Source organism: Asterias amurensis, chromosome 9, assembly GCF_032118995.1.
Source record: "Asterias amurensis chromosome 9, ASM3211899v1".
NCBI lineage: Eukaryota > Metazoa > Echinodermata > Asteroidea > Forcipulatida > Asteriidae > Asterias > Asterias amurensis.
The window spans coordinates 6,998,308-7,022,389 of NC_092656.1; the positions used below are offsets into that span (position 1 = coordinate 6,998,308).

The window sequence follows — 24,082 nt, forward strand, 5'->3', positions numbered from 1 at the left end:
GTTTTTGTTTTGTTAAAAATGATTTGATATAGCTATTGTCGCCTAGGATAATAATTGTTGAGCCCCTATTTATTTAATAATTTATTTTGTTTTACGGGATATTGTGTTTTAGTTCGTAAAACACATTAGGTGGCATTGGGATGGGGTGGATGGAACGTGTTGAATTGAAAACCATACACTTTGCCAAGTCCGCTAAAAAACACACCAGAAGAGGGTAAAAAAAAATCTACTTTTTTGACAGGGAGATTTTAGTGCTTCAGTTCAAATAGTTTTCTGCTCCTTAAAACATCTTGAAACCTGGGGTGGATTTCACAAAGGTAGTCCTAACTGAGGACTAGTCCTAGGCAATGCTAAGATATAGGACCAGTCCTAAGTTAGGACCAGTAACTCATCCTAACTTAGGACTTGTCCTATTTCTTAGCATTGCCTAGGACTAGTCCACAGTTAGGACTACCTTTGTGAAATCCACCCCAGAACACCCACCCTTTAGCAATGTGAAATGGACTTCTTCTTTTTTTTCTATTTTTTTTTTTTTTTTTTTTTGGGGGGGGGGGTAATAAATATTTCTCCCCTAAGTCTTTGCACTTCTGAGAAAGCGCTTTATTAGTTCTAAGATGTTGATTACATTTTTAACACAAACAAAATGGTACTTACAACAACTGCATCTCCCTGAATAGAAGGGATTAAACAAAATTGTTTGCACGACAACCACCCAGTATAGTAGTAGGCCTACAGAAGAATCAGAGCATGATCAAACAAACTTAAATTAATGTGCTTTATATTGCAAATAATATTGCGGAGAATAAGAGGTTGTTAAGTTAAGCACGATGCCACGGTACCTTTATGCCTCTACTTTTTTTTCGGGGGGGGGGGGGCGTAAAAAGGGAGAACCCGTGATTGGCTGTAAGTTTCATGCCGATGAGGGCGCTCTTTTATCATTGTTTTCAGAGCGCCGTAGTTTTAAGGGCGTTTTGCTCGAAAAAGGAAGATCGAAGGAAGGAAAACTTTTAGGAGTACGCGTTCTTTATTTTAATTTAGGGCGTTAGAAGAAGATGTGCGATCTTCGGCGTCGTTTGTGTGACGTTCGTCATCGGCGGAGCAGAGCAAAAAGGCAAAATATTCGTAAGTAGGAGACCCAAATTGCAACCAGATTTGTTTCAAAATCAGAGTTCAGTTCAGACGTGGAGATTGCCCAAAAAGGCTGATTTATTTCGTTAGTTTGTGGCTAGTTTTACGTGCAACACTTGTCATTGTCATTTTGATTTTTGAGCCTTAATCACGAACCTTTTTCTTGTGCTTTGTTTTTTAGGGTGTCCGGACAAGCTCTGCTTTTTAAATTTATATGGGCCCCTCCACTGACTTACTTACATTTCGTGTACAAACTATTCACATACTACACATAGCTAATAAATTATTGTTTGCATTTAATCCAAATCCAATTGCAATGTATGGATTGGAAATAAAGCGAATTGGGTTGAACTGAATAGCTAGAAAGTAGAAAGAATGAGCAAGAAATGAAGATACTAAATGAACTCTTGTCTACATGTGATACTTTGCAACTGCATAGCTTAACATTACACTATCAATATCATTTAAAACTACACAGACCCCATTTCAAATAGGAACTAGCTACAGTTATTATAGTGAACCATGGGATAGGATGGGACATTCATGACGCCAGATACGTGCATAGCTTACTCTCAAACTGTCCCAAAATGCATCATAATTAATTACCACTTCCGGCCTATCTGTATTAAAGCAAAGGGGTCCATGTGATGTGACACAAACACTTTTCAGCAGGTTTTCAATTTCAACTCAAAGTTGCACTAAAAAGTAATGTAAGAAGTGGTTATATTTGAAGAAAACGGCCATGGATTATCTGTGATAAGTTTAATGAAGTTGTCTTTAATTTATTCAGCAGTGATAGTTAAAAAGCAATTCACGTGAGAGGAAAAGTGGCATTAATTCTTCATCATGGATGAGAACGCCATCACTAAGAGACTTTTTGACGAGCTTACTCCCCAAGCCGAGATCTTCCGTTCCAAACTTATAGAGGACTTTCATCTGTTGGACAGTCTTGATGAGCATGGGCAGTCAGATGTGCCGAAATACTACACACAGGAGTTATACGGTAAACGATTAAATAATACAATACAAATACAAATGTTCATCTTTAAAAGGCACTGGACACTTATTGGGATTCACTCAAAATAATTGTTAGCAATAAAACTTTAAAATAAAAAATAAAAATACAGTGCCGATATTGCATGTATAAAACAATGTGAGAAATGGCTCCCTCTGAGGTAACGTGGTTTTTAAGAAAGGGGTAAGTTCTCACTCAAATATTAAAAGACTTTAGGTCTGAAGCCTTTTTCATAAATCTGAAACTCGCAAATTTGTGCAACAAGTGTGTTTTTACCTTGTATTGTTCTCTTGCAACTTTGATGATACATTGAGTCAAAATTTTCCCAGATTTGTTATTTTATGCGTGTTAGGATACACCAAGTGAAAATAGTGGTCTGAGACAATTACCAAATTAGTCCAGTGCCTTTAAGAAATATGAAATTTTACTTATTCTGTTGCAGATAAAGTGAAGCTTCACAAGATGATGCTAGACAATCCAGGAGGGCTCGTCAAGTTTCAGGTGTACTCAAGCAAAGATAAAGCAGAGGTCAGCAAGACTGATCGTCGAAAGAATCGTGTCCGCAACAAGAACTCCAGAAATCCGGCCCTGAATATATGGGCAAATTTTGTGCTGAAGAGTATCCTTTTTAAAAGGTTGCTATACCCCCTTCCTTTTCCATCTTCCCTCATGCCATCTCAGCTGTGAGCTTAAAGGGTTTTGGTACCTTTTGTATATAACAAGTTTTTAAGCGATAACATGAGTCCTATACTCACTGTGAATGAAGTTGTAATTTACCTGTAGACATTTCAGCTATGTTTAGTTGTCAAGATTTTGAGGGAAAAAAGTGACCATCACAGAGCAATGTTTTCAGGAGAGCCACGTGAATCTGTTGTACACGCTAAAATAGTTGTCAACAGAGACAATTTTTTTTTTTTTTGTGACATTGTTTAACTCATTTCTCAAAAACTGCAGCTTAGCAGGTAATAGTTTAAGCTTCCTACCATCATTATCTTTGATCCTTGTAAGTTTAATGTAAGTGTGTGGATGTTTGCGTTTTGTCTCAGACAATAAGTACCAAACCCTTTTTCAAGTAGCAAGTAATAAAAGATCTATAGCTATGTTAGTCTGATAGATAAAACAAGAAAGCTTGCTGTTTAAGTCTCATTAATAACTACATAGAAAATGCATAAACTTCACTTAAGAATTACCTTAACAACAGGAAGGCTCTCTCTTCCAGAATTTTATGCTGGTCTTGATTTTAGCAAACTCCATCGCTCTTGGAATCCAATCAGGTACTTTGTTCATTTACCAGTAATGAGTCATTCATTCATTATGATTTAACAATTTTGAAGTCACAAGTGAATTGGGCTTTATTTTAGTTGCCTTTGAACTTTTCAAATCCATTCCTTTGTTCAGAGGTATCCGGTAACAACGACCCAAGCCTGTATGGTTTGAATCAAGCCCTAGTTATCTTTGACTACTGCTCCCTGTTCATCTTCATGATTGAAATCATTCTCAAATGGATGGACGACTTTATCTCCTTCTGGAAGAACGGCTGGAATATCTTTGACTTTATTGTGACAGTTGCGGTGAGTACAATGTAGCTGATGTAACCAGTGGTACATTTTGCAAATAATTTTAGAGAGCAAGGCGCTAGCTTCAGGATATAAAATATCGGGTCACTTGGGGCTGGCACGAGGTACACTGATGTCATCACCAGAAGGGTCACGTGATGTTGCATATTTTTTCCCCAGGTGGAACGTTGGTAAATATCTGCACACGTTCATCCTGGAAAAAATTAAATATGCCACCCGGATGAGCACACGGGGGTCGACCCAGGGAAGCTAATCGAAAGCGCCCATAGAGACTCTGGGCTTGCCCTTAACACTAGCATGGCATACATTGTCTAGTAAAAAGTCTACAATTTTTTTTTACAACTTTGAATTTCATTTTGAATTAATAATTGCAAAGAATCTCCTTGTTGGGTCAATTTCAAATTCTAAAGTCTGAACCCAATTTCACGGCTCGGCAAAAGTAGGATTTATGATTGCAGAGAAATCTGAACTTAACAATTCAGTATTTCACAGGTTTAGCAAGGGTTTTCATGTGTACATTTTATTTGCTTACACAGCTAGTGCAGAATTTGTTGCTAACCTCGTTAGCAGAGAATGTTGACCATAAGCAGAAGCAGTAAGCAGAAAGCTAATGTAAACTTAGTATTGTTTTTTTTTTCTTTCCCTAAAGTCATTCGTTCCAGAGATCATTGCATTTACTGCTGGGGATTTGAAGGAGTTGCGCGTCATCGTCAGTAATCTACGCGTCTTTCGTATCTTACGCTCCCTCAAGATGGTTTCTCGCTTCCAGCAAGCTCGACTCATTGCTTTAGCCATCACCAAAGCCTTCAAGGTCATAATAGGGCACAATTTCATAAAGCTGTTAAGCAGAAAATTCGGCTTAGCAAATTTCTTTGAAAAATTTCTTGGCTATTAACTTTGGCCATTAAATTTGGCTGGTAACCAGTTTCTGTTAAGCAAAATATTTCTGTGCTTAGCAAGTTTTTATGCTTACAAGCTTTATGAAATTGGGCCCTTATCTCCATGAAACTCTGTTAGCCATTTCTTAAAAGCCACAAATAGAGCAAAGTTGCAAGAAAATAATAAAAGAAAGTATACCCTTTTTGCACAAATTGGTGCACTTTCAGATGCCTAATAAAAAAGGCTTTAGGCCTGAAGTCTTTTAATATTTGAGTTAGAAATTACCTCCTTCTCAAAAACTACTTCAGAGGAAGTTGTTTTTCACAATGTTTGTACTATCAACAGCACCTATTGCTCATTAACAAGTAAGTTTTTATGCTAACAGTTATTTGAAGAAGCTACCAATAGTGTCCAAGGCCTTTAGATGAATTTATATGAGATGAATTTGTGTATAAATGATTTTACTCATTCGTTCTATTTCATATCCATTCAGGCCATGACCTTCATCATGTTACTTCTACTTCTTTTTGCTTACATCTTCGCCATCGCTGGAGTCATCTTCTTCGATAACTACACGAGGTCGGACCGACAAGACTTACTCTATAAAGACAGCTTCAGGTACAAGACAAGACAGAAAAAAATCCTTGCTTAGTAAAATCAGATTACCGGCCAAGACTCCACTCAATTGTTATGCTAAGTAAACAACAGCTAAACACCAGTCACAAGCAATATATATGGCATAAAATTTGGGCCAGTAACATGTGTAAAATAAGCGAGGTTTTTTCGTGCTTAAGCAAATTTTTTGCTTAAGCAGCCCTATGAAAGTTTGGGTTTGAATCCTGATCGTGACACTAGTTTCCTTGAGCAAGATACTTTATTGCTTCTCTTCACACAGGGGTATAAATGGGTACCTGAGAGGGTAGAGGTTGATATTGTGTATGTAAAAATCCTTTGGAGCGCTAAAGTTGTCCAGGTTGTATACTCCCAACGGGAGCTGAGAAAGATTAAAGGAATGTTATATTGGCCCTGATTTGATTGGCAGGCATACACAGCACCTTGCAAAACATACCCTCTCTTGTTAAAGTTTAATCTGTAAGTTTGGCTGATTGTACTATAATCCCTAGTTTTGTAAAACTTAATGTTTAAAGATTTGTGTACTCTGATACTCCCTGGTTCCCTGCAGTACTATCACCAACGCACTGATCACATTGTTCCAGCTCTTCACATTGGATCAATGGTATAAGGTACTGATGGATATGTGGAAGGTTACCGACCGATTCTTCACTACGTTCTACATCATGTTGTGGATCTGTATTGGCTCCTTCATATTTCGCAATATCTTTGTTGGAATCATGGGTAAGAATGATTAATGCAAATTCAAACTAATGGTTGATCTGAACCTACCCCGAGCTAATTACCATTTGGAATAATCAATATTAATCTATTTGAGAGAAAAACTTTTCTGGATTGAAGATCAATCTAGAGATGGTTTGAATTTACATGCTGTATTTGAAAAAAATTGATGGCTAATTTATTTCTCAACATAAAATTATTGATTTTGTATAATTGTAAGTAACTATTGCTGCGGCTGTTACATTAACTTGAGGCCTTTGAATGAAGCAATTAAAAATAAATTGTGAACATTGACTATCCTGAATTACCCCTAACCAATAGTAGTCCTCCACTTTTTAGCAAGGTTTATAACAAACTTATTATTATTCTATTTTCTCCCAAGTGAATAATTTCCAGTCAATTCGTAATGACCTCTTTAATGAGGTCAAAGGTCATGCAGAGACAAGAGAGATTGCCCGCAATGCTGAGAAGTTTAACGAGGAGCTAATTAAACAGGACCAGAAGCTTAAAGCAAGGTCAGCTGAATATAAACAGGATTTAAAATAACCATCATTGTTTAACCATTGGCAAGATCAGAAGCTTAAAGGAACATTAAAGAATTGGTTTTTGCTAACAAAACAGTTGCTGGCAGTGTAAGCACTTTATGTAATCCACCATTTACATAAATTGACAAACCTGGAGAAGTTTGAGATCGATCGGCCATCTGGGTCACGAGAGAATAGTGAAAAACCCATTACAAATTTTGCATTGCATCGATGCCAAAATAAAAATGAATAAACATTCACTGAGCGACAAACTCCAAACGCGAAGTTACGTTGTTTATTTCTCATCAAATATGACATTTCGGACAGAAATATTTCAAGGGATGTTTTCTACTATCATCATCATTAGACCTTGTAAGTTTTATGTAAATGTGTGATCTTCACGATTTTTGTTTCTTACCAATTCTGTAACGTTCTTTTAAAGGCACTGTTCACCCTTGTTAATTGTCAAAGACCAGTATTCTCACCTGGTGACATCCCGCCAGCATGCATAAAACAACAAACCTGTGAAAATTTGACTCAACTGGTCATCAAAACTGCAAGAGGATAATGAAAGAAAAAAACATCCTTTTGTTACACAAATTATAGTGCTTTAAGATGCCTTAAAAAGGCTTCAGGCCTGAAGTCTTTTCATATTTGACTGAGAAATTACCTTTTTCTTATAAAAACATGTTTACTTCAGAGGGAGCCGTTTCTCACAATGTTTTATACTATCAACAGCTCTCCACTGCTCATTACCAATTAAGTTTTTTATGCCAATGATTAACCAATAGTTACATCGTCCCATGCCTGTTTGTCCTTGTTTATAGACGAATGACAATCACAGCCAATCAGCAGTTACTCTCGGAAGCAAACCAAAGCGAAGAAGAAAATATCTCCAAATCTGCAGCGGCTTCAACAGAAAACAGGTTTACACAACTTCCTGACCAATCCAATACTTATGTACAATACACAACAGAATTTCAACTTTTTGAAATAATTTTGTTTGACAATGGTGCCTCAAGTTGAATGAGTCCTCAAAAAGGGAGTCAGGTTGGTGTAGTGGTGTCTTGCCTCGCCTTCCACCTCTAGGACCCCGCATTGAATCCTACCAGGGGCACCATGTGGATTGGGTTTATCAGTCCCACATCTAAAACTGAAATTTCTTCATTGAGAAACTTAACAAGAAACTGATCATATCTTTTAAAGACAGTGGACACTATTGGTAATTGTCAAAGACCAGTCTTCTCACTTGGTGTATCTCAACATATTCATAAAATAACCAACCTGTGAAAATTTGAGCTCAATCGGTCGTCGAAGTTGCGAGATAATAATGAAAGAAAAAACACCATTGTCACACGAAAATGTGTGCTTTCAGATGCTTGATTTTGAGACCTCAAATTCTAAACTTGAGGTCTTGAAATCAAATTCGTGGAAAATTACTTCTTTCTCGAAAACTAAGTCACTTCAGAGGGAGCCGTTTCTCGCAATGTTTTATACCATCAACCTCTCCCATTACTCGTTACCAAGAAAGGTTTTATGCTAATAATTATTTTGAGTAATTACCAATAGTGTCCACTGTCTTTAACATTTAGGTTAAATGGAGGAACTATAACTGGCATTTCTTTTGGGGAAAAAAGTGGAAACAATTAAAGAAAAAATTGAAAAGAGTAAAATGAAAGCATCTGGAATGAATTTTCAAAGCTGGTTCCTGATGTTTCTCCCATATCCATCTTCTTGTAAGTTTGTTTTTAGTTTGGAATAACTAGAAAATGCTGATTTATTTAATACTCAAAATTTTCTTTACCTAGTATGACAGATGCACCAAAAGAGAAAGGACAACCCAAAGAAGCATGGACAAGGTGAGAACAAGATTCAAATTACTAATTATTAAAGACACTGGACACTATTGGTAATTGTCAAAGACCAGTCTCCTCACTTGGTGTATCTCAATATATGCATTAAATAACAAACCTGTGAAAATTTGAGCTAAAAAACCCACCCTTGTTACATGAAGTCGTGTGCTTTCAGATGCTTGATTTCAAGAACTCAAATTCTAAATCTGAGAACTATGGCACTTCAGAGGGAGCCGTTTCTCACAATTTTGTATAGTATCCACCTCTCCTCATTACTCGTTACCAAGTAAGGTTTTATGCTAACAATTATTTTGAGAAATTATCAATAGTGTCCACTACCTAAGGTCAGAAAGAAATAAACTTTGAAGTACCTGGTTGTAGGTTTCTATTAAGAACATGACACTCAATAAATGATTCTTATATTTGCCTGCGTTACAGTTGTAGAGCAGGCACAATTTGTCTGATCGGTTATCAATTGCATTCCAAAGGGGTGTAAAGAACAAAAGAAGGTGTTTTTAAAATTGCTTTCAGAAGAATGTGCAGGAAGTTGGTAATTTTAGCTTGTGACTTTGGTTCAGTTTAGAACACAGTGGTGTGTATTTGAAAAAGATCACAGAACATTTTGGATAATATAAAATAAAGCAAACCTTAAAAGAGGAATTTGCGGGTAGGTTTTCAAGAGTTTGTTTTCTTAATATGTTGTAGCTCTTTAAATTGTTTGGGGTGTTTAGGTTGCTAAAAAAAGGAATGATCATCAAGTTATTGATTAAATGTTTGTAAATACGAAAACAAAATTACAGTCAAAGTTATCAAACATTATCTTGGTGGACGAGCCTCCTAATACACACTGGTGCAAGGGTAAAAACAAGTTATTTTCTTTATCCCTGATGCAAAATAAATATCTATCAACTTAACTGAGTATCAGACTATGTCTGTAGTTACTAAACATTTTATATTTCAAAATATCTGTCAGTGCCTCTGAAGGAAAACTATCCCAAGATACTGTCGAAGAACTCACAAGACAGATAAGTTACATTCAAGTGGAAGATGAACAATCTTCAGACAGTAAGTAATTAATTCCAATCTATTCATTGACACAATAGACCTCATGCGTATGGCGAAATTTTTCAGTAATGCGCCCTCGCCTAGAGGTTAAAAAGACGTTGTTCATTGCCCAATCCAATGTGCCGTGCGCGTGTGAAAATAGCTCGCTTATTTTTAACATGTTACTGGCAAAAGTTTCATGCCATATACATTGCTTGTGACTGGTATTTAGCTGTTGTTTACTTAGCATAACAATTGAGTGGAGTCTTGGCCGGTAATCTGATTTTACTAAGCAAGGATTTTTTTGCTTAAGCAACATTTTGTGCTTAAGCAGCTCTATGAAAAATGAGCCCAGGTTCTTGAGCTTGTTTTAACTCTTCATCAGATTGGGAGAAGCTTGTACATGATAACATGCAGCTCTTGTTGAAGACACCATCAGAGACTCTATGGCCCAGAGACACTCTCTTCAGATACTTCCAGTTGATGGAATCTCTCCAAGAGAATCTTCAAGAAAGACAAGATCTTATGGATCTCTCTTGTAAGTACAAACTCACTCTCGTTAATCCGGAGGTCGTTGGTTCAAGTCCAGCTCCAGCCAATTTTTTCTTTGTCCAAACTATTAAAAAAAATTAACCAGTCACTTTCCCTTGTGGTTTTTTACTTCATATTTAATATTAAAAATATTCATCCCAGGTTGTATGGTAAACTTGGTGTGATCCTTGGCCACACGAAAGCCAACTGGCCAACAAAGGTTTGTATTATAGCCAAAAAGTGGTTCCCAAACGTATACCTTCCCTTTAAGGCCAGGTATTATCATTTTTTTGTACATCTCCTCTGTGTGTTTTTCTCAAGGCGTGTGCATCTTTCTTGAAGAGACTATTCCAGACTGGTGTGGCATACTTTAGATAATAATAAAGTGTTTCATTTTGTTTATCTGATGAACTTCATTGAACCATTTTTTCCTGTTTACAGATCATGCGTTGTTGCAGATATTTGACTCCTAGCTGGTGGATGTGACTGTGACAAACCATTCAGAATGGGGAAGCGACGTACGATTACCGGAGTTTTATAAAGTGTAAATATTGTCTATTTAATGAATAGATTGGTTTAAGGAATTCTTTTATATTGACTTCTTTAAAGTTTTCAGTTTTGCTGGTTCATTAAAATGACGTGAAAAGTTTAGACAAATAACAATAAGTCTCTCTTATTTTGTAAAGTTTTTCGTTTAACTATTTCAGTGCCTGTATTTTGTATATATGTGGTTTGAACCTTAAATGTTTTAGTTTTTTTTTTTTTAATTGTATATGAAATAATCTTTTTCACCAAGGAAAATGAATACATCCCAAAGTTAATAGTATTTCTTGAGTGATAAAGTTCTCTTAGTAACATGTATTATATGGGCCCTACAATGTACATGTACAATTGATGAAACTTTGAGTACATAGAATAGGTAATACATCTACATTAATGGCACTTTCAGAATAAATAAAATAAATCGTACATGTACGACCTTGGCACTGAAAGAAAGAAAACGTTTAAATTATTGTTTCATAAATAAGAGTTGCCCTCACATTTTGGTAAACACGTCAAGCAGGACTGGAGTATTAAAAAAAGAATCACAAAAAAAACTTAAAATTAAGTTAGTCGTTTCAAAAAGTAAAAATCTCTTTATTTATTTCCATGAAGCAATTGCGCATACAATTAAAACCACTTTAGGATTTAGCATTTATGTGTACTCACACCACAATACAAAACACATGCATTAAAGACACTGGACACTGTTGGTAATTGTCAAGGTTTTATGCTAATAATTATTTTGAGTAATTACCAATAGTGGCCACTGCTTTTAACAGGGCTCAAATTTTACACTGGACCACAGGCTTAAGGCCAGTGATTTTGGTGTCGGGCTTGAAACTCGTGACTGGACAAGTATGTAGGTCTTGTGTTTTTCAATTGAATATTAAAACCACACTGTAATATTTCAAACAAAAACAAGTGATGTTAAAATGTTGACTGACTAAGTGTTGTCTGATTAACACATTTCACTTCCATTGAATCTGAAGTATGTACGCCCGTAAAGACAATCAAGATAAATTTTCTCTTATAGATGTCTTAATAAGTCCAGTTCATACTTCCTGCGAATGCGCATACGATAACAATTTTGACGTCACAAACTTGCAACAACTAATTTGGAAGAGTTGAGCCGTGTTCAACTCCTGCGAAATATTTACACCGAGAACGGAGCTGTGACATCAACATTATTGCATTCACAGGAAGTATGAACCAAAATTTAGTGCTATTTCAAATAAAAACAGTATGCATGTTAATCTGTTCTTGCACTTTGTTAGAACAATTCTGGTCGAATAAACATTTTGAGCAACAAGCCCTGTGGTCTTGTGGATTTTTCCGCCCAAATTCAAGCCCTAATTAAGAGTACTGTTCATTAGTTTAAAATCAAATAAAATAGTTAGTGACCTGAAGTTTAAACCCTTGCAGATTCTCTTTCTTGAAGGCCCCAAAAATGACCAAATTAGTACATAATTAGTCACTGAAATCCAACCAATCGAAAGTTGCAAATTTAAAGGAAATGCGCATATCTTTTTTAATCTTGTCATTCCACTTAGTGTTGCAGTTTTAACCCCAAAATTATTTCATACAATAGGATCATATCCTCTCACAATGTTCAAGAATTCCCAAATTATTTAATTCTATCGATGAGCAAGTTTGGGTGAGCGACTAGACTTGACTAGACTAACCAGAAACCATAGAGTACAGGGAGATTGACTCTATCAAACCATGCACTGGGACATGGTTGATATGGTCAATTCCAGAGCTACGTTACAGTCTAGTCGCTCACTGAACTTGCTCCATGGTGATATGTCTTGCTCAATCCCAAATATCGCCAATTTGGCTAAGCAGTTTTTCTCCAAAAAAGAATCCAACAAAAATATGCCATTGGAGTTTGACCGATTTGGGTAGGTTAATGGGAATGAGCAAGATAAAAAACAATAATTTCATCACAAAAAGCCTTTTAAGTTTTGTGTATGATACAATTCTATACAATAGGTTCACTATTTACATGAATATTTTATCAAGCAAATATAGTCTGTACATACATTACAAGAAAAATCAATGTACATATTATCTACAGTTTGTCTATACAAAAATAGATCAAGTAGACATTTAATGAAAGACATTGCACACAGGTGAGTTATAAACCAAAGCCACCAACAATTGGCTGAATAGATAACAAACTTCATTTCATTTTAGAAATGAGAAGATTTCCAAATTCCCCAAAATCTACTCACGGGTAGTAGAGAATTCTCCTGAATTCCAGAAAAACTCTACTCTTTGGTAGTCAAATATATAGCAAGACAAGGTTTCAAAAGAATACAATCTTTTGTATATGTATATATGCGCCTAAAACACCCAGCCTGCGCCTTGAACACCCAGCAGGGTGGATACGTGCGCATTACAAGTCTTATTATATTATTATTATAATCTACCCAGCAAGTTGATATACACATAGTGTTACCACAAACGAAAAAAAACTTTAATTTCATAGCATCAGTGCAAAAACTTTGTAATTCAGTGCTGTTAATTTTATGTGTACATTTGGGGAAGTTACAGCAAGATAAAACTTTGGTAATTACAAACACAAATTGCGTTGCGTAAAGACTATTAAAAACAAAACAAAGTAGTTTTTGCACTGGTACACATTCTTGTGGAGATATAAGTCTCAAAAGGCACTACAAAACTATAAAGCAATAATCTAGGTTTTTTTCACAGAACTTGTGAAAGTATTCAGTATAAAGACACTGGACACCTTTGGTAATTGTCAAAGACCAATCTTCTCACTTGGTGTATCTCAACATATGCACATAATTACCAACTTGTGAAAATTTGAATTCAATTGTTCATCGGAGTTGCGAGATAATAGTGGAAGAAAAAACACCCTTGTCACCTAAAGTTGTGTGCTTTCAGATGCTTGATTTCGGATCCCGAAAATCTAATTCTGAGGTCGCGAAATCAAATAAAAATATTTTAGTGGAAAATAACTTCTTTCTCAAAAACTAAAATACTTCAGAGGGAGCCGTTTCTCACAATGTTTTATACTATCAGCAGCTCTCCATTGATTGTTACAAGTAAGTTTTACGCTAACACTTATTTTGAGTAATTACCAATAGTGTGCCTTTATTACACATTGATGCAAGGGTAAAAACACATATTCTTTAGCCCCCATGCAAAACTAACATCTTTTCTCACAGTCGCCATTTTTTTGGCCTTCATTAGAGTGCAACCATTTGACATATTAAAACATATGACACAGTACACTGTGAATATTCACTCAAATTTGATAGTATCCATGAAATGTGTTTCCCCTGTATGTCATTTTCCAGTACTTTTTATCTAATGTTTATAATACTTGCGGTTGAACATTTTTGTGGAAAAAGCGCAATATAAGTTTCTAATTATTAATTATTATTATTTTTTGATAACATTGTTACATTTCGTCTGCACAAAAACTTTTATTTCACTTGTAAACCATTTTTATGACTGCATCATCTGATCAACCCTAAATTCCTTCCATACCCTATAAACTGCTCTAGAATCTCAAAGGTCGTGGGTTCGAATCCAAACCAAGTTACATGCCTAGGATTTGTTTTCGCGGAACTCGGGAAAGTACTGAGTACACAGTGCTTACACACATCGGTTTAAGGGTAAAAAACAAAACCAACTCCCTCAATGTAGATGAACTTCTACTTCCACACAACTTAAACTCGACAAAACCCCAAAGTCCTCACTTTACACAGACTCGTACTCCTTCTGCCATCTAAGATATTTATCTTTGAGTAGCTTTGCCGAGGGCTTGGTGTGAGCTAAGGCCGCTATGACGTCATCTGTTGTGATCGCATCGATACCAAAGTCTGGAATTTTCTCCTCTGTTGAATGGAATTAAAAGTTACATGTATTTCAAATATTTCAAAAAGTATACTCTGCTCAGCTCAGACGAACAGAGTATACTCCTTCAGAAGATTTAGTACAGGGTTTTACCCGCAAGTTTACTTTTTATGTATAGTTTATTCATACTATCCACACCATGCAAAGCTTCAAACATCACTTAATAATCGCTTGCTCATGATACAAACAAACAAAAGTTCAAAAGAAAGGGACCACAAATATTATATATACACCGGTTCTCATTTCAAACTGAATTGACCACTAAGACGACAAAGAATATTAATAATTTGTGACACAGATGGATAATTGTCTATATTAGGTTTGATCAAAATTATTCAATCCCAATCCAAATAATCAACATTAAGTTTAAATTATGGGGTTAGTTTAAAAACAAAGTGAAACATTTTGTGCAATTCCTTGTAAACCACAAACTATATGCCTGTCACTTTGGTATCAATCTGATCACACGAGTATATGGTGCACACCAATGAATTTGATTCAGTCCATGTCTACACTGCAAATGTAATTGATTAATAAATCTGTTACAAAATTAGTAGATCTTGAAAAAGTTCCAGAACCATACGTTGGAATTTGACAAAAACATGTTACTCACTTTTCCAATATAAATTATCATCCTTGTCTAAATGTACCAACAAAAACAAAAAACAGTAATCAGTTCATGAATTCATACTGATTCCCTTGGTCATTTCCTTAATACCACAGCCTCAATGCCCTGGTCATTGCCTTGGTGCCCCCTTGCCTCAATGCCTTATTGTCTTGATGCCCCCTTGCCTCCACCCCCAGGGCCCAATTTCATGGCTCTGCTTACAGCCGAATTCTGCGCATACGATCTTGATTCCCCGCTTACGTGCAAGCGCCAAATTTCTGCCCTAACCTTGTAAGCGTAGAATACCTAGTAATGTGAAGTACGCTCGCGCAGAAGCCCAAATTCGCCGCTAACCCGTGAAATATGCTGGACGTAAGCACAGAATTCCCTGTTTCCGTAAGCGTCGATTCTGTGCTTACGGTAAGCAGAGCCATGAAATTGGGCCCTGGTCATTGCCTTGGTGCCCCTGCCTCCTTTCCTAGCCTCTATTCCCCTGGTCGTTGCCTTGGTGCCCCTTGCCTTGATTCCCTTGGTCATTGCCATGGTGCCCCCTTGCCTTGATTCCCCTGGTCATTGCCTTGGTGCCCCCTTGCCTTGATTCCCCTGGTCATTGCCTTGGTGCCCCCTTGCCTTGATCCCCCTTGCCTCTATTCCCCTGGTACATGTAGTTGCCTTGATGCCCCCTGTGGCCCATCTTTGCCGCTGTTCCCCTGGTCATTGCCGTGGTGCCCCTTGATATTCCAAAGTCAGTTTACACTTTCTTCAAACAGGTACTCTCGACAAAGGAAAGAGTAGCATCATGTCGTGTTATAAATCATACTTATTTTGGCTGCAACAATGTCTTGTTTTATTATGAACATAAAGCTGGAGGTCATTGTCTTTATCTTGTTAGTGAAGGTTATTAACCTACCTACTGTACTGGATTCTAATATATCAAAGATCTTGCGGACCGGTCTCATAGCAGCCTCCTTGCAAACCAGTCTAAGGTCAGATCCAGAGTACCCATCTGTTACCTGTTAAGACAATAAAGGGATTATTCAGAAAAATGTTTTAATTCTTTAGATTACAATATGCGAGTCGGTCGAGGCGTAGTAGCGCGTCATGTTGGTGTAAGCCTTTCGATTTTTGTTGGCGGTAAGCGATCCTTGGAGCAAGTACGACTGTCTCCTTATTGGGTTTTGCAGGGGGTTTGAGGGGCAGGTCGAATATATAAGGAACATTTGAAGAACTCTTAGTGATTTGAGTGACTTACCCCGGCTAAATACTCATAATCTATATCCGTCTTAATCTCCAAGGCACAGTCAGGATTAATGACCTCTGGTAAGTGAAATGCAATCATCTTCTTCCTGGCTTCCTCGACCGGCAAGTCCACTAAGATCCTCTTCTCTAATCTACGAAGCATGGCGTGGTCTAATTCCCTGTCAAAATAAAACAACATTGTTAATTTCTGTTAAGATGAGAAGAGAAAGACAAATACGTCCAATATTAAAAAAACTTGAAGACTGTGACAGGATCCATGGTGTTTTGTACACCAGAGGGTGTACAAAACCCATTGACTCTGCCACAGCGTGCAACAATTGTTTTGTTATACCATGGTAACGTTATTAATCCTCTTCTTGAAGTTCTGTTCATCTTAAAACATTATTACAACAGAGTAGGCAGATGAACAGTGGTTCATATAAAATACGATTCGTCACTGTTTCCTCGGACGCGCTAATGTTTCGTACTAAGCGCTGGAAATCGACCAACGGTGGGTACGATCAAGGTAATGTAACCCAGTTAAGAAAACTCATGTTACCCTCCATGCTGTGCATTTGTGTAGTGCGCTACGTTGGTCATGTAACACAAGTTTTTGTATCACATCACATGATTGGTTCTCGACCAATAAATTTCACAATTTTTTACTGAGTTATAACAATCTTACTTGTCTACATGTACATACCATGGAAGGTTAGAAGCGGCTAGTAAGAAGACTAGGTCGTCTGATTTCGAGAGGCCATCCATCTGTACCAGAAGTTCTGTCTTCATGCGTCTGCTTCCCTCATGCTCCCTATTCATAAATCAAAAAGAATAATGGTATCGATTACTGCAATCCACTAACTGTTTTTCCCCTACTTTGAAGCCAAGATAGCCCAATTGTTTTTTTTTTAATGAAATTTTAACCCTGTTTTTCTCTTCTCGTGTGACCTCAGTCTTGTAGAAAAATTTCCTGTCCAGGAAATTCTTGGGTACAAGCCCTGTGGTCTTGTGGAAGCATATGTCTTGAGAAACTGTGTCATGTTTGTCCTCTAACAAAAACAACCAAAAAACATGTGTCATGTTTGTCCTCTGTTCGTCTTCTTAAATTCTTTCTTAAATACACCCCTCGTTGTCATTTTATCAGAGTGCACAAGCACTTTACAAATTTGGCTTTTTTTTAAATGATGATTTTGATTAAGGTAAGCTTCGGCACTTACCCTCCTGGCGTTGCTCCTCTTTGGCCCATAACCGACTCCAACTCATCCAAAAATATCGTTGACGGCGCATGGAATCTTGCCAACTCAAATAATACCTTCACAGGAGACAAATTCAAATATTTGTTGAACTTCAAAGAAATTTTTTTTTGAAGAACTAACATACTAAACTTGCGAGTAGAACCATGTATTAAATCTCCTATGTGTGAGTGTTGGTTTTGAAAAGATCGGGTGTGGTCTCAGCGGTGTTCAAGGCGCTTTAACATTCTCTATTTCTATATTCCTGTACATAGCACCATAATCGTTAACGATGTGCTGTGGCGCAATGTGCAGCTATAAAACAAACCAGGCAAGCCCCTTGGGGTATTTTAAAAACATTACACATGACACAGGACCAAAGGCTTTACGTCCTATCTGAAGGCAGCAGCAATAATGGCAAGTGTCACAACTGGGACTCGAACCCACAATCTACTAATCAGAAACACCAGGGCCCAATTTCATAGAGCTGCTTTTAAAGCACAAAAAGTAGCTAAGCATAACAAAATTACGCTTACCTTGTAAGAATACCAGCCAAGTGTCACAAGTACAGTTTGTGACTGGTATCCTACTCATTTCTGCTAAGCAGCAAATTGCTTAGCAATATTTTGTGCTTAAGCAGCGCTATGAAATCGGGCCCTAAGCTCAGTCCGGTGCTCTTATTCCCTCGGCTGCTCTTAGCCCAACTACCCTCTTACCCTGACTAGCTTCTCTGAGTCTCCTCTCCATTTACTGACGATACTCGAAGCAGAGATATTAAAGAACGTCGTGTTACACTCAGTTGCTACTGCTTTGGCTAATAACGTCTTACCAGTTCCCGGTGGACCATACAGTAAGAGACCTTTCCATGGGGAAAGGATCCCTGTGAAAAGCTGTGGATACTGAGAGCAGAAAGGAAACAAAGCAAGAAATTAAGTTTAAGGATAAACTTGTTTATGGAGGATATTGAGTCTGTGCAAGTCTCGCGGGCATTCAAATGTTGGGACCCGTTAAAGTGTGCGAGTGTGTTTCCTTCAATGTGGTCCCAAAAATGTGTGAGAGACTAGTTATGGTCTATTCTGAAACAGCGACTTCTTTACAAAAAAGTGGCGGTTCTGAAACGAATCAGGGTGAGATATAGGTCCCAATGTTATTTCTAGATGAATCTTAGGATCCAGGGAGCAACAATGCTGAACATTTTACCACTGTGTGAAATAAAAAGTTTCTGCATGGTTTGGATAATGTGTGGAAGTTTTCTTGTATTACAGTTTTTCTCATCAATTCAGAAGACCGACATGCATATTTGTAAAGTGACTCAATACAGCAGTGAAGTGACTAAATACAACAGAAAAGTGACTCAATAAAACAGTTAAGTGACTAAATACAACAGTAAAGTACTAACTGCAACAGTTCAAGGACTACATTCAAAAAGTAACCAAATACAACAGTAAAGTGACTCAATCTGATGTTCAGTCTTGGCAGTTTGGTACTTGGTTTTTACCTTGATAGGATAGACCACAGATTCTTTGACTAATCTCTTGGCGTTATCCAATCCGATGATGTCATCCCATCTCACGTTGGGATTATGTAAGTAGATATCTTTACTGATACTCTGAGCTAGCTCACGCCATTCCAGCGTATACCCAGAATAACCACCGAGGGGTTTCAGTAACCGATCCTGAATGAGAGAATGGACAGAAAACTGTTGTTATCATTAAGCCTGGGCAACTAGTGAAATTTACTACTCGCCTAGACGGGCCTCAAACAGTCGCGCTTTTGACACTAGTCACGACTGATGTTTATTTCCCAAGATGCCTTGCGGCATATTGTTTGCCGCAGGCGCGATATAGTAAAATTCACGCTGAAAGAATTAAGGGATTGTGTCACTGATGACTGATTGTGTTTTGTAAGTAAATTATGCTGTTGTGAATAGTCATGAGCGACCGATTGGTTCACCAAGCAGGAAGTCGTGACTATTTTTGTAGTAGTCATTGCGACATGATTAACCGAGTAGTTGAAAAACAGTAGCCATGACTCGACCTATCAATCAATAGTCGCGACTTCAACACTAGTTGCCCAGGCTTAGTCATCATATATTACTTCACTGCACCTACATGTAGGAGTAACATGGATACCGGAGATGAGAGAGCAAGAATTTGATAAAGCCTCAAGTGCTTCCAGTATTGCACCCTGGCCTTTATACCTCCTCAGGGAAATGCCACTTTTGTTTTAAGGCTAGCATACACAACATAAATGGCAAAGGCTGATGTGCCAATAGAGGGTCCCATTTACCATAGGAAAATACCTGTGCCCTTTCAAGAACGAAATTCAGGGCCTGTCATTCTGCCAAACACTTACCGATGGATCACCACCGTCTCCCATGTATTGTTGTGTGGCTCCTTTGATGGCGTTATTTAACATTGCTCTCATATCAATGATAGGGCCTTTCTTGTGTGGAATCTTTCCAGAGTCATTGAAGTTACCCTCACTAGACTTATTTACAACTGCTGTAGATCCAGAAACTGAGAGATCCGACAGAGGATCTGCCAATCCATTCACTTGTGACGACTGCAAAAAGAACACAAATAGAGAATCAAGTATATATGTACGGTCAGAATATTATCCACTGTGCATTGATCTCCGCCAAAACTATTGATAAGGATTATCAAATGTCATAGAGAACAAAAAAACAGTCAAAATGCCGTTAAACTTATTGCATGGACCCATAACATGAACAGTTTGGAAACCTGGCATCATGTCTGAAGCTTGCACTGCTGCAATGATGGGCAATAATTAAACATGAATAATTCTTTTGATCCGCTCGCCCTTGGTAGATATCAATTTTCATTTTTTGTATCGCCTACCAATAAAATTGATTTAGCTATCCAGCCCTTGACACCACACTGACCTGCCTACTGAGATTCTCCCGTGTTGGTTTTCTGTCTATACTGGGTTTTCTGTTGGACGTCGCCGTGCTTGAGTTAGGTCTACGTCTGCCGAGGTGTGATGGGGCTGAAGCAGGTCCAGTGTTCGGATCTGGTGCTTGGGGATGTGGGATGCGTGGTAATGTTGGTGTGCTGCCATTTTTTGTACTAGAGGAAAAGAATTTTTAAAAATAATGACAAGGAATATAAAAAGACCTGAATGGGGACGGTTTTCCAAGGAGACCAAGGGACACCCAGTCCTAAGCATCTAGGTAAGTAAGTTAGACAAGGAAAACCGAAAGGGTAACATTTACTAAAGAGAGATTTGAATCAACGACCTACGATTAACGTGCAGGTGTGGCAGGAGATTTTGTCGCCTCATATGGCGAACTGTGTACAAACTACTTCTGTTAGCGCCCTCTCTTGAATCATTTTCCTTCAGCCCATACTAATGTCCACTACGGGGGTCAGATTTCCCTCTACCAACTGAGCTAACAAAAAAACTCAAAAATTTGCAGGAAAAAAATAACACTTAAAAATTCATGATTAACAGACTGACACAGATTTGTTCCTCAGACTTAAATATTCATTGAATTTACATGAAATGTTTGTTTTCTTAAACCTAAAACCTAAAAACATTCCTTCAAATAACAAATATTTGTATGTGGATTACTTACAACTTTTTAGGGCCTTTGGGAGGAATGGTACCTAGAAGAGGGGTTAAAAAAACAATGTTTATTATTACATTGAGCACTGACATATATTGGTTTTTGAAACAAACAAACTTATTTAACAATAATGTAAAGCGCATTGAGACGGTTATTATGAAATGCGCTGTATAAGAATTGCTTTTAGTTATTATTATTATTGTTAGTATTACTGTTATTATTTTTATTATTATTGTTATAAGATAGTTCTAAAAGTATGATGTGATTTTCATTTTATATTATTTATTAATTTTTGATGTGCAGGCAATGACTTAAAAAAAAGTAAACTTATTCACTACGCATTATTGCCAAGAATCCCATGGAGAGAAGACAAGGAAGGAGTATTTTTTCCAGAGAAAACCCACGCAGTCAGGGACTAAGACCCCAATTCACATAGTGGGATTTGAACCAGAGTCCTAGAGGTGGAAGGTAAAGAAAGATACCACTACAGAAAACCTGACAGCCATATATCTATCCTTAACTGTTATTTGTGGCGCATGGTCTGCCCATGGTCTTGCAACTAAATTCAAAGAAGCATTAGATACATGTATATATATATCCTTACCGTCTGTGTATATTTTCTTGGTGACCTTTGGGTACTTTTGAAACTTGACAAAATAGTAGGATTCATATTCCTTTTGGAGAGAAAAAATACACACATGTAAAATGTTTTAACAGGAAGGGTAATTAAAAAATGTTAATGCCCCCAAAAAAACTTACTTGGTAAGAAGCACTGGAAATGTTGACAATGTATAACAATTTGAGAAACAATCCCTTCAAAGGAATTGTGGTTTTAGAGAGAAATACTTTAAAACTTTTCAATCTTAGAAACTTTCAGAATTATTTCTCAGATTGTGTAACCAAACAGATTATTCTTCCAGTGTGGACAAAACCACTCTAGATTTTTGGCCCAAAAGGCAATCTTCAGAGTGTCTTTTAAGAATAGAAAGTTGTATACTTGTATGAGTTTGCTTTCACAGTGCTTTGTGTGAAGCCGCAGGTAAGATGCTAGCCCCATAAATAGGGCCAATCCACTTTGTATCAATTGGCATAAGCACCAAGGCTTAGGCTTGCCGTAGTTTTTTGAAGTTTTCTATCAGCCTTGTTCTCAAAAAAACACACAAAAAAAAACCACAGATCGAATGCTGAGTTATTCTAGATCTACAAGTACAGTAGCATTCCATCTGTTTTTTTTTTCCAAAAAGTAAAATATCACACATTTTGGGGAAAAATTAAGTGACTTTTGCTGAGTATCTCAGCGGTCTTGACAACCAATCATACATACCATAAGTATTGTGTCTAAGTCCACATTGTCACACACTTCAAAGCGGCTGAAACTGAGACTACTTTCATGTTCCAATGACTTAGCAGCCTCAGTGTAGCCTTCTTGAACGAGATGATGTAGAATTAATACAAGCAGATTTTTCTTGCGCTGCTCTACCCTCTGTTCATCCTGATATAAATAAAAATAATATGTTCACTTCATTTTTACGCCAATTGAATGGGGCAAGTTCAGTTTAAACAAATTGAAAGAATGGTTCCTCAGTTATACATGTAATTGGGTCTCGTCAAACATTTTGTAGTTCCTGAATCCTATACATCCAATACCATAATGCATCAGCCCCAAACCTGACACGTGACCACATTTTGATCACATGATCTACCACTACACCGAGACAATGGTACATGTAGGTAGGGGACACGTCTATTTCGAGTTGCCCAATGAAGTTGATCGTGATAGAGATGTTTTCTCTGAATTGAGAATTAGGCAGGTACCCGCGGATCAGCGCTTGGTGACCAAACAAAAGTATAAAGAGAAGTCAAAAAAGAGAAGTAAAAAAAAACGGGCAAGGCGGCAGAAAAACAACAGTGAGTACTGAGCAGAAAATTGCATTTTTTTGAAGATGTCTTTTAGTTTCACTCATCGAAAAGGCAATGCAATGTATATTGAGTGTGTGGTATAAGTTTTGGTTGTGTAGTACAAAGGAAATTTCAGTTATTGGTGGCTAACGGTCGTAAAACTTTCATCTATCAACGCCGATTTTAAAAACGTATAGCGTTAAGGAGGCCCAAAATATTAGACCCCTAAAGGCTCACGGGGGAGCCTTATAGTTTCTAGAAGTAACCTACTCCCACCTTGCCCACCTAGAACCTACTACCTAGGTTCTTTCCACTATCATCACCCTGAACAGAGAGCAGAACAAAACTCTCTGCCTCTTTCTATAGTTCTAGACTAGAGGAGTAGCAATCACCGGTCATAGAAAATCTATAATTGCATTTCAATTAAGTTCCAGCAGCCTGCTCGAACTGACCAGGGGGGCTCTTCACTAAAAAGCTTGCTGTCTTGCTTCGCATCAGCGCCCTGTGCTGAATATCTACCAGATGGAGTTTGCACAGATCGTGAGATCATACACAATACAGATCGAAGGTGTCGTTGTAAGTTTGTTTTTCTATTTTATTTGAGTAAAAAATTGAGTACAGCCTACAGAACAGACAGCTACTACATGACATGCGCTCGCTCCAGTTCTACTTCTAGTTTTATGCGCTGACCGTGGGTAAATTTTTGAACAAAGTTCCTTCACTAATAATATTAATAACACATTAATATCAAGCCTTCATGACTTGCCGCCTACCCATTTTTGAATGTTTTAGTTGGATCGTCACACATAAATCATGATTAATTTGGCTGTGTACAAAAAATGACAGACGAGCCAGACGGTTTGTTTACTTACAATTTTTAAAAACTTCAACAATTTAAAAAACAAACATTTGGTGAGGCAGGTACAATAATACACTCGGAATCCATACACTATTAAAACAAAGAGAGTAAATGCTTACCGCTTCTCTTGCCTGGTTTGCCGTTTTAATGGCACCATAACTCAGTGATTCCATGGTTAAAATTCACAAAATCGTGAAATATGCGTCCCCGTTGCCTGGACTTTTGACTATCATGACCTTTTCGGCTCGTGCGTCAAGCAGAAGACTTGCTTGTCGTACAGTTTAATAATCAAACAATTAAAATAATTAAAAATCATTTAAGC

The 24,082-nt window shown here is 37.4% G+C and overlaps 2 protein-coding genes across 6 annotated transcripts; one reads left to right on the forward strand and one right to left on the reverse strand.

Annotated features, from left to right (window-relative positions):
* Positions 1-964: 964 nt before the first annotated feature.
* LOC139941541 (cation channel sperm-associated protein 2-like) lies at positions 965-12,852 on the forward strand. 2 transcript variants are annotated; one of them, XM_071938091.1, is made up of 14 exons: positions 965-1,122; positions 1,919-2,131; positions 2,586-2,762; positions 3,349-3,417; positions 3,542-3,714; positions 4,370-4,531; positions 5,093-5,217; positions 5,783-5,955; positions 6,335-6,467; positions 7,304-7,402; positions 8,285-8,335; positions 9,303-9,394; positions 9,759-9,911; positions 10,346-12,852. In XM_071938091.1, exons 2-14 carry the CDS (start codon positions 1,975-1,977, stop codon positions 10,375-10,377), a joined length of 1,596 nt encoding a protein of 531 aa, XP_071794192.1. In that variant the 5' UTR covers positions 965-1,122; positions 1,919-1,974; the 3' UTR covers positions 10,378-12,852. The 2 variants fall into 2 exon arrangements, with proteins under 2 accessions (XP_071794192.1, XP_071794193.1); XM_071938092.1 differs by having other exon boundaries at positions 1,922-2,131; positions 10,346-12,850.
* LOC139941540 (katanin p60 ATPase-containing subunit A-like 2) lies at positions 10,631-23,992 on the reverse strand. Of its 4 annotated transcripts, XM_071938086.1 has the most exons (14): positions 23,880-23,992; positions 22,327-22,494; positions 21,607-21,676; positions 21,012-21,042; positions 20,319-20,502; positions 19,769-19,978; positions 18,912-19,088; positions 18,130-18,312; positions 17,399-17,493; positions 16,885-16,992; positions 16,195-16,360; positions 15,853-15,955; positions 14,949-14,975; positions 10,631-14,316 (listed from the first exon to the last, which is right to left on the reverse strand). In XM_071938086.1, the coding sequence occupies exons 1-14, from the start codon at positions 23,931-23,933 to the stop codon at positions 14,180-14,182; spliced, it is 1,713 nt and encodes a 570-aa protein (XP_071794187.1). In that variant the 5' UTR covers positions 23,934-23,992; the 3' UTR covers positions 10,631-14,179. The 4 variants fall into 4 exon arrangements, with proteins under 4 accessions (XP_071794187.1, XP_071794189.1, XP_071794191.1 ...); XM_071938088.1 differs by lacking the exon at positions 14,949-14,975; XM_071938090.1 differs by lacking the exon at positions 10,631-14,316 and having other exon boundaries at positions 14,950-15,673.
* Positions 23,993-24,082: the final 90 nt, after the last annotated feature.